This window comes from Manacus vitellinus, unplaced genomic scaffold (assembly GCF_001715985.3).
Source record: "Manacus vitellinus isolate BGI_N305 unplaced genomic scaffold, ASM171598v3 scaffold_10_pilon, whole genome shotgun sequence".
Taxonomy (NCBI): Eukaryota; Metazoa; Chordata; class Aves; order Passeriformes; family Pipridae; genus Manacus; species Manacus vitellinus.
The window spans coordinates 12,742,995-12,753,930 of NW_021938838.1; the positions used below are offsets into that span (position 1 = coordinate 12,742,995).

At 38.4% G+C, this 10,936-nt stretch overlaps 1 protein-coding gene across 1 annotated transcript in view; it reads left to right on the forward strand.

The window, feature by feature from the left end:
- FTO (FTO alpha-ketoglutarate dependent dioxygenase) overlaps nucleotides 1-7,373 on the forward strand; it is a 195,318-nt gene extending 187,945 nt beyond the window's left edge. The window contains exon 9 of the mRNA XM_018085057.3: nucleotides 5,239-7,373. Within this exon, the coding sequence (XP_017940546.2) occupies nucleotides 5,239-5,407 (169 nt within the window). The 3' untranslated portion in view covers nucleotides 5,408-7,373. The remainder of the gene's footprint in view (nucleotides 1-5,238) is intronic.
- Nucleotides 7,374-10,936: the final 3,563 nt, after the last annotated feature.

The window sequence follows — 10,936 nt, forward strand, 5'->3', positions numbered from 1 at the left end:
AATCACTGGAAGTTTCAACATTGACTTAAATGGCATCAGGTTTTAATTGTGATGTTTTCAGCAGCAGAAGTAAATTTGTCATACCTGTCAATGACATATGACATACACTATTTAGAAAAAAACAAAAACCAAGGTTAATTTATTTGAGTATTTCTCCTTGTGTATGTAGTCTCATCTTTTCTCTGTGCTTTGCATGACAATTCAAGTAGCTGAGAACGCACTGTATCCTCTTGTATATACTCTGGCAACTAAGAGTGTTAGCTTGAAATGACATGGGATAATCCTAACACCGAGATTAGAGTAACTTCACGTAGTTTGAATAATAATTTCCATGCAAAGGAAAGATTTGAAGGACAAGGATGAAAAAATCCAAACCTGCAAGCAAATCTCTGTGTCTCAGGTACCTACACTATTAGGATTTGTGTTCACACAGCAGAGGTCTCTGTTGGAACATTAATAACCCATATTTGACCAGACCCATATGGGCAATGTCATTGTGAGTTTTAAGAATAGAAGGTGGTGTCTAAAGAAGTTACTGCTGTTGCTCTTAGTCAGAACAGCACTTATGTTAGCAGAGTTGAGTCATTTTAACTGATGTCAGTATGGGTTTAGTGAATGCATTTGTCTCAGCAGGGTGATCCAAATGCTGTTTTTACCTGGGCTGTTGTTTTAAAAGTTACTTTGAAGTTCTGAATAAGAGCTCAGTAACACCTTTATTCTAGCATGAATAAAGAGAGAAAATAGCTCTCATATAAAACATAACAATTTCAGGAGTGCTAGAGTAAGAATGTATGGGTGAGTGTGTGCTTTTGTACCTGCAGAGCAAATATCCCACCCTCCCTTTCTGACCATATCAGTACAATGGTAAGATGGCCAGACCCATTTTTCTTGTCTTACCTTACGAATTTCCACGTGATCTCCCTTGGTCTTTGAACTGCCAGGCGTAGACAGCTAAATTAGTACCATCTAGGAAACAGGACTGTTTATATCCTCCTCACTCTTAACACTCCTGTGCAGTCTGAGCTGCAGATTGACCCCTATTGATCTGATTTGACTACACTTCTCTGGAGTAGACAAACAGTGCAGTAGAATTCAGGGACCCTAATTCACAGTACCTTATTTAGGTTCCTGGGTAATTCTTATTTGCATTAATCACATTCATCAGCAGAACCTGAGGCTGCCTCTTGGCTTTTATGCATTCCTGTTCCTGACAAGGGAACAAAAAGGTATCTGCATTGAAAAAGGACTGTTTTAAGAATATTGATACTTGATAGTTGCAAAACTTAACTATTAGAAAGAAAACTGTTTTTCAAATCAATGGCTCACGCATTACTGTAAAATATATCGATTAAAAACAAAGCTTAATGTTAGTCATTTAGCCAGCAGAGTGATGCAATACTGAAATAAATTTATCCTTTGACTTTTGCATTAACCTTTTATTGACTGCTTGCATACTCATAATTAACACACACTTTAGCTAGCTTGGTTAATTCTAGCATTGTGATCAGTGTGCTCTGATGTAGCTGACACCCTGATCATCAAAATGTCAGTGCAGCCCAGGGAACCATAACCAGGCAAGTGTCAGTCTCACTGAACAGATACACCTGCCCATGGAGATGGTAGCCAGCTTCCAGGGAAAGTGTCATGTATTGCCATGCAAGTGGTCATACATTCATACAAATGTTTGTCAGCACTTAGTTGAGCATATATTAATAGTTCTTGGTCAGTATTAACGAGCAAAGTCCGTTTGGAAAAAACAGGCAAAAAGGGAATCAAAAATCTGTGAACTTTACAGGGTAGAGGTAGTGAGAATGTACACTGCAACAGTAACTAATTGTTCCTTAAAAATGGGCTTTATTAATTGAAACTGCCACGAATCTAGACTATTTTAGTAAGAAAGCAGAGACTATGGAGTTTTGTGTATTCTGCACATCTTTAGACAAACAATCCTTTCTATAATATGTTGGTGAAATGTTGCAGCTAAATTGTTCTGAAATATATCATAGCAGTTTTTGTGTTGTGCAGATAAGATATTGAAGGTGCCCCTTGATTTGGCATCTATTCTGTATCTCAGAACTTATGTGATTTCCACTCTTTACACATTTTGTACATATGATATACGCAGATTAGTTCTGCTCTCTTTTGGACATTTGACTCTAATTATTCAAATAACAGTTTTTAATTGATATGGAATACCTTCATTAACTTATAATATTATAAATCTTGGTACTTTCCCATTACCACTGCAGTTCTGTGTTTGCAGTCTTTCCCACATGGAACCTCATAGTTTCTTTTGTATTTGGGAAAATAATTTCTGTTTATTGTGAGTTATTGTTGATAACTTATGTTAGCTATCACATACAAAAGAATTTGAAATAATTGTGTGCAGTCATCTGTGCCTTTGATTGTTCTGCTTCAGTTTAAAATATTGCTATCCTTTCACAAGGTATTCAGCTCTGTTCCACTGCTACAAATTAAAGACCATTGTAGGAACAGTTTCTCCTACAGAAATTTTTTTAAATCAGTAGTAATATACTCATCTGGAAGACCCGTTCTTGCACCCTAATTCTGAGTCAGAGCACATCTTTGTATGATTGTGTTCAATCTTGTGGTTGCTATTCAGGTGAACTGCCTAACGAACTGCCAGGTGCAGTGGTGACTGCTTAGAACCCAGCCCCATACCTTCAAATAGGAGCAGCTTGAGTTGGCTTTGATGTCAGCAGATCCAACATAGGGACTGTAGTTTTGTTCAAAATACATAATTCACAAAATGTAAAAATGTTCTGCTGTTCTCACTATATAAAGCAAAGCAGTAGTAATCCAACAGAAAGACAAAGGAGCTGTGGGATTGCTGAACTTGGAGTATTATGGCACTGCTTTCCCTTTTTTGTGCTTTTACAGTGATGCATTTCTGTCATCAGACTTGCACAACAACACTTCCACTCCTCTAATTTCTCACGTGGAATATGCTCTGGCTAAAACTTCCCAAGTGCATGATTGCCTGGAAGTTCAGGCCCATGCTTAGTTGTGGGGAGACCTTCCAGCAATGGCTCTGTGGGTAACAAAAGTAAAGAAGGGAAAGTAGTGAGTAGAGGCTCATGGGCTGTCCAGGCACGGCATCACCCTGACTGCTGCCATGTGTACAGCAACACAAATGCCCATATGTGAGGGGAAAGCTGGTCAATCCATTTGTGTGAGAGAGCAATGGTAAAAACTGTGAAAACTCTCAGTGAAAACTGTGTTGTTAATAGCAGATATGTGAGAGAGAGAATGTTTATTATTATCATAAGCTGAGTTTTGCAGACGACATAACATGCCTGCAGTACTTACTGGCTGAGCTTCCTGCTTTGTCATCTGTAATAATCTCTAGATGGTTAATTTATCCCCTTTTAGATTGAAATGCTTAAACTGGAATATCTTATACTACCCACCAAATAGATCATATTATTTTGTACCAAGGCAGAAAATAAAGCAAGATTTTAAAAGTCTTATAGACTTATGCCGTAATTAGTTTCAGCTTCCCCTGCATATTTATTTTCTCCTGTTCCTTTATATAATTTGGAAAATGTCTTCCAAACATGATGGCACGATCAATTAAGTACCTCTCAGAACCATACACTAAACTGCATTTGCTCTAACAACTATTATAAAGCAGCCAGCAAAACAAATCCTCTGTTATTCTGTACAGTGCAGCTTATCAATGCAAACAGTTTAATATTTATGCTAAGAGGATTGTCACAAGTAGCTTCTGTTCCTTTAATTCTTGTTTTAAATAAATAATGAGAACATTTAAACACATTACGCTTCCCAGGGCCCTGAGGTCGGCTAATCTTATTATTTATGAAGTGATGTGCTACATAATAGTACTTAGTGCATGTTAACAGATGCTATTATCAGGGGCTGATGTGGAGAGCTGAAGATATATTGGAATGTTATGTGTTAATACTGTCCTTGTAGTGTAATGTACGATGGATTGAGTGCCCAGGATGCTGGTGTGGCAATTAACCACCCACCAACATGGGTGTAAAGCTGAAGTATGTTTTCTCATGGGGATTACACTGCTATTAATAATTCCCAAGAGAAGAAGACATCTTTCATTTGGCAACAGTCTCTTCCAGAAGGTTGACAGTGTGGACAAGGAAGTTACATGTGTCAGTATTTTTCAAGTTCATTCTACAGAGATGAAAGACACACATATGTTTAAAACAACTTTTAAGTTCTTGCAATTATGTGCTTTACGGAACACGAACTTTAAAAAATGTCTTATAAAAGTGCATTTCTACATTTTGCTTGTTATCTCTTTAAAAAGCTATATAGGCCTGCAGTATATACCAAAATTGTGGTAATGTTCAGCATTTTTGTTTGCCTTGCCCCATTGTGAACATTGTGATTAATAAGCAACATGCAAATTGTTTGAGGGGAAGGGGAAAGAGGGAGAGAAATCCACCTTGAAGTGTGACAATTTTCTTGATGCAGCACATTGCATTACAGTCTAATCTTTACACATGTGATGGTTAACACTTATAAAACTTTCTTCTGCAGGCTGTAGTTCAGTTGAATATTATAATTAGACTTCACTAGTATTGATGAATAATCCATTTAATAAAAAACATTGTAATTTAAACATTTTCTCTGGGGACTAACATACACTAACCTCTTAATTTAATTTTATTGAAGTTTTGCCCACCTATTCATCATTGGAAGTTGTTATTAACCTCCATTTCCATTTATCTTTATAGAATTTTCTCTTTTTATATTGCCTTTTTCAGACCTAAGCAGGTTGATACACTTGTAAATCTCCAGAATCTACAAAGCTAGTCCGGCTTCTTTAATATTGTTTAATCTATCCCCCCTGACCTTAATGCAGTAAATTCAGTTTAATCTTTCTCAATAATCTAGTAATACATTGGAAACCGCCAAACATTTAAATCTGATAATGGTTTAATCACATACTTTAAATAACAGCTGAGATAATGAAAAAATAATTCACCATATAAAGGAACACTAACTGAGTTTTCTCTGTGATTGGCTTTTTGAGAAATCCCTGTAGAAAATACAAAGCCTACAACAGAAATCAACTTCACTGGAAATGAGCAATCCATTTGGTCAGAAGATGTCGTATTTCTTTTTTATTATCATCTTTCTCTTTAAATTAATGCACAAATGTATCCTCGCTGAGTATTCAGTTTCTGGATACAGTTTTACTTACGTAGTTCATCTGCTTACCTTTCTTTTCAGATGCCAGTCAGATGCAGCAGAGAGCTTGCCAGAAGACCAGAAACCAGAATGTCATCCCTTCTGGACAGATGATGATGAATGTAATATGCCTCTACCATATGATCTTGAAGAAGTAATTGCTTATCTGCAAAATCTTACTCAATGGATAACAAGTGACCTTCCAGCCTAGAATTATTGATGCTCATCATCTGGGGAGAAGCTTTGTAGTTTAACATAAATCCTTTTCAGCTTTATGATTCCTTCATTATGTGTTGTTTTATATGTCAATGCAGATTTTACCAGTCATCGCACAGTACCTTAGTTACTGTCTCATAATAAAAAAGACCAGCCCCCAAATTTACAGAAGCATGTGTTTTTTAAGACCTGAAGTCCAGAACACCAGCTTTAGTTCTGTCCTCCTCTGCTCTGATTCCCATTGACCCTACAGCCCAGGGATATCCATGTTTCACAGAAGCACAGAATGGATCAGGTTGGAAGGGACCACAGTGGGATCATATGATCCAACCTCCCTGCTCAAGCTGGGTTGTTCTAGAGCACAAGACACAGGATTGCATCCAGACAGTTCTTGATTATCTCCAGTGAGGGAGATATTACCCTCTCTGGGCAATCTGTTCTTCCTCATATTGAGGTGGGACTTCCTGAGCATCAGTTTCTGCCCATTGTCTCTTGTCCTGTATCTCGGCACCACCAAGCAGAGCCTGGTCCATCCTCTGACACCCTCCTCCAGATACTGGTAGTCATTGATAATGTTCCTTCTCAGTCATCTCTTCTTGAGGCTGAACAGGCCCAACTCCCTCAACCAGTGTGTTTTCACAGGTTCCTTTGGTATCTATATTTCAGCTTCCGTGAGTGCCTACAACTGCCTCCGGTTTGACAGGTTTGAGCAACACAAGGTGTATCTCATACCTGTGGCAAAGCAGACTTAATGATTTGGACATCCTAATGAGAGGTGAGGTTGGGGTGAGCCTGCTGGAGGTCTTCAAAACAGAGCTATGAATTCTTCATCCACTAACACGGAGGGGCAGGAGATGATGGAGATAATCCTTTATGCAGTGGCTCCTTGTTAGACCATTTTTTCTGATGAGGAACTCTGGAGGAGCATCCTAACATAGATCCCAAGACTTTCTTGCTGCTTTGCATCATAGCAGTTGAGTACTCCTGGGAGAGATTTCCAATGTGAATCTAAACCTCCTGGGCTCCCTGGAGCTCAGAATTCAGTTCCTAACCATTATTTTGTTTTTTACGTGTTGTGAATTCTGTTCTGAGACCAGGTTTCCCAGTGCACTGCCTGAAGAGCTGATGGACCTAAATAAGGATTTCCATTTGGGTTGTTGGGTTGATATTGGGCATTACAGCATCTAGTGAGATCTATGAGAACAAAACCAGAAGACTATGAGAAATGAAGCTGTTTGTGAACTGTTTTGTAGTAATGCGCTATAAAAAGAACAATTCTAGGTTGGATGATATATAGCACTGCTGAATGAGATAGAGAATTTTGATTTGGTTAAATTGCTATTTTAACTTGAACTGGTGTACAACTTTGCCACAAAAAGCAGAATAAAATCATTACAGTGAAAAAGCACTCAGGCTCTATTACCACTACAAAAGAGGCCAGTAAGACTCAGAGCTTGACGTTGCCACCAAGAAATGAATATGCCTCCCGTGTTAATCTTCTGTTTAAAGTCACTGCTGAGGCCAGGCTCACCCAGAGCATACCAGCATTCTGTACTGGCAAAGAGCTCTGTGTGCAGATGAGGCTTGTCCTGCTGAAAACTGTACTTTTGACAGTCTAACGTGTGCCAGACCTCCCTGGAGCTAAAGAAGCTGTGCCAGTAAAAATTCAGTTTTAGTGGTATGAAACTGTGTCCACACCTACAAGCTTTTGCCAGAACAATTATATCAAGTAGAGATTGTACCTCATAACACTTTTGGCATAGTTGTGCCAGCAAAACTGTAAAGACCTGAATCAAGTGTTTTCATTGTAGTCCTGGGCTTCTGCAAAAACTGTTAGCCACCCTTTAGAATGTAAAGACTCTCTCAAGAATATATTATTATTTAAAGTAGATTTAATTATATTATTACCTTGATCCACACATTTATCTATTGTCTCTTGTGCCACAGATTTCATATCATTTGGAAATGGGCATAGCTTTTTCTTTCCTGCACTAGCTAAAGCTGGCTTTACCAGTGGGCAAATAGCACGTATTTGGATTAGTGCCACACTAAACACTGTTTACTTTGGAGATCACTTAGGGAAAAGCTAGCTGAAGATGTGGGAATTCTGCTTTTGAAAAGGCAGTTCTTAGAAACAGATATTGCTTTGGAAATAAGCACTATGGATTCAAACAAGTTAATGATGTAACACGTTAACACAGTGTTTGAGAGGACTGTTTATGCTGTTACTTTATGATTACTTTGTGTTTAATTAAGCACTGCTAACAACTGTGGGGATCACAGTATTGAAAGGAATCTGACCGCCACAAAGGGTGGACAAGGCACATTGATGCTGTAGTTTTTAGCTGAAGTGGAGGCATAGCTATTAAAAAATGATCAGCAAATAATTATTTCCAGCAGCAGTAGAAAAAAACCAAACCACTAATAGGAGGCTGCTGGCAGTAATAATAGAATTTTTAAAAATACATGTTCACAGGTCTTGCCTTTGCTTGAAGATTTAAGGTAGTGAATTAGCTGAACTAGTACTAGTCTCAGTGCAGTCACATGGCACTCATTTAAGTCATGGATGGCAATGACATAGAGAAATGAACACCTTTGTAATGAATAAAACCTAAGATTCACTGCCAAAATACCAATAATCAAGTGATTAAACAAGATTAATGCTCTGTATTGCATTCCAGTCTCACATCATCTAAATCAGTATAACTTGATTGAGTTCAGTTGAAATGCAGAAGTATGAGATTTCATATCTCCAAAGCTCACAGGAGTTGGTAGCAAAGACATGAATAAGGCTGATGGAACTATTTGAAGCACATAGTAATGCCAAAGGGTACCCCAAAAGAAGAACACAGTTAAAGGTAAAAAATTATGTAAAAAATTATGTAAAAAACCTGGGAGATCAAGTGTAAATTATCTCTGTGTTGGGATTATGTACTAGAAGCTGACAAATACTTTGAGGTTTTCTTTTTATTCAAATAGTTATAATCTAGCTTTATTAAAATAGTTATAATCTACTAATGATAGTTTAGCAATCCATTTATATTCTAGCTTTAGATGACACGTTTCCATTTTAGATGAGCTGGAAGACACAGACTCTAATGGATATTCAGTGTATAGCAACTGTTTGCCAAGCCTGGCTGCTCCAGAAGCATGAGGACCAAGGTCAAGTTTTTTCAAGGAAGAGGTGAGAGCATAAATTAACTTCTGACATTAAATTCAGTGATTCTTTTTAAATGGCGAAGTTCATGACTTTGCTTACATTTACTTTTCACCAGCCATGAGCGAATTAAGGTAAAACAGTTCACTTGCACGTGTGCACCAGGCTAAATGGATTGCAGAAGATACAGATCTGTTTACCTGTCTGCACTTGCCTTTAGACAATATTCATCAATTTTACAAAAGCTACTGACTAAACATGGAACCAATACAAATGAAATGCTCGAGGCAAGGGCTTTCTTTTAAAAATCTGATACAGAGTTGGTTTTACACTGATAGAAAGAAAATGTTGGCAGAAAATGAAAAACTTTTATTGTTTCTGTAATTTGAGGGATGAAAGATACAGACTGTTTCTAAGTATTTGATAGAAAACTGCTGTGTTATGCAATGTAATTAGAAATATTTTTATAATGCTTTGTTCATATCCTGTGTATGAAAATACTTTATCTCATAGGTCCTTTCTTCTGTTAAAAAGGTTATGTAAATAAATAATAATCTCAATACAGTAGATTTTAAAGGCATCATACTTATGTTCTAAGCTTTACAGCAGGTTCTGATTACACAAAGTATAAATTAAAGAATGCCAGGAATAATCACCAACTGGACACTGTGCAGGATGAGTAACATGCACCACAATAAATATCCAAATCAGTTCCTCAGTTGGGTGAAGCATACTGTTAATAATGCCAGGGTCACAGTCATTCATTTGCTTAAGTGTTGGACTCAGTGATCCTTGTGGGTCCCTTCCAACTCAGAATATTCTGTGACTCTGGATCTCCATCCAAATATGGTCTAGGTTCACTGGTAATGGTGCAAAATGCACTACAAAATCATGCTGGACTACATAATGCTGTGGGGGAAATAAAGAAATTAAAAGATTACTAAAATCCATCATGAAAGGTGACTAAAATATTGTGGAGTTTAGTAATGGACATTGCTCCTTTCTCAGTTGTTGCAGTGCTGTTCCATTAATCCTCTGCCATGCAGTAGAGTTTGGGCTATTGTAATAGATATTAAACTAGGCCAGGAGCTGATGTCTAAGCTGGGGTGAGAGGAGGGGAAGAGAGATGAGATGCACATGAGACCCAAGGGATGTGCTTTCTCAAGGCCACAACTTTATTAACTGAACTCATATGGGAGTCATTGAGCTGTAACTTGTACAGTGCAGGTCAGGATCTCTCCCTTAATTGTTACCACCTGGTGCAAAGTTAATGTTGGCTCCTTAAACCCCTTCCTGCCCCTGACAGCTGGTCCTCAGCTTTTTGCTAGGAGCTGACCACTCTCTGCTCACACCAAGGTTACAGAGTTGGTAAGAGTGGTTGTTCCACTGTAGCAACAGGTGTGAGAAACTCTCATCCCCAGCTTTGTCCTCCACCTCCGTCCTACTGCCCCTCCATGGACTCCAGTCAACAGCTGTTTCCCTTTTGAGATTCAGGTTGCTGCAGCTCATCTTCTACCTATCCCACCAGGATGGTGAGCTGCCACGGGGAGGAGTCAGACAAGGAGGATACTGTTTGCAGTGAGGTTTCTCATCCCAAAAAAGACACCCACTGGACTCCCCACAAGAGAATGAAAATCTCAGCACTGCACTAACATGGCATTAGAGGAGGGGAGCTGCTGGGGAGTGATGAAGGATTCTGGCTAAACCACCAACATTGGTGTTTTGGAGGACTCCCAATCTGTCTGATTCTGGCTGTCACCTCACCCCACCTGTAGAGGCAGAGGCAATCCTGAATAGGACCACTGTTCTCTTTCCTGTCCAAACTGACTCTTCCCCTTCAATGTGGCTGAGCTTGCATCTTCATTTACATTTATCTATCCTCTTCATCTTAGCCTAAGGGCATTCATTGAACAGGAGAAGATAATTTATACAGTTGTAAAGAGACTGTACATAGAAAGGCTACAGAACTGGCTGAATAACATGTAAAAGCCAAGAAATAACTGATAAAATTATCACGTTAAAATGCTGATATTTGGGCATGAGCACTTCACATATGTCATGAAAACTATGGTTTATCTCCTTATTGCTTTGGAGATATTCATAATCCAAGAGGATATATTATGCTGTGGTTTACATCCTCTAAATCTCCACTGCTTTTAGAGGGCTTGTCCATGATGACTAAGAATTTGGTCACAAAAGTTGTTCTCCTCCCCCTCTCTATCATCGAATATTTGCTTTCATGCCAACACATCTTGATCTGATTAGTCCCCTTGATTACAGGCTAAAGTAAAAAGTCAGGTGTATAGGATTCCCATTATCCTTTATTTCGCTGCTTCTAAGAACAGGTCAGATAGAGTTATTTCAGTG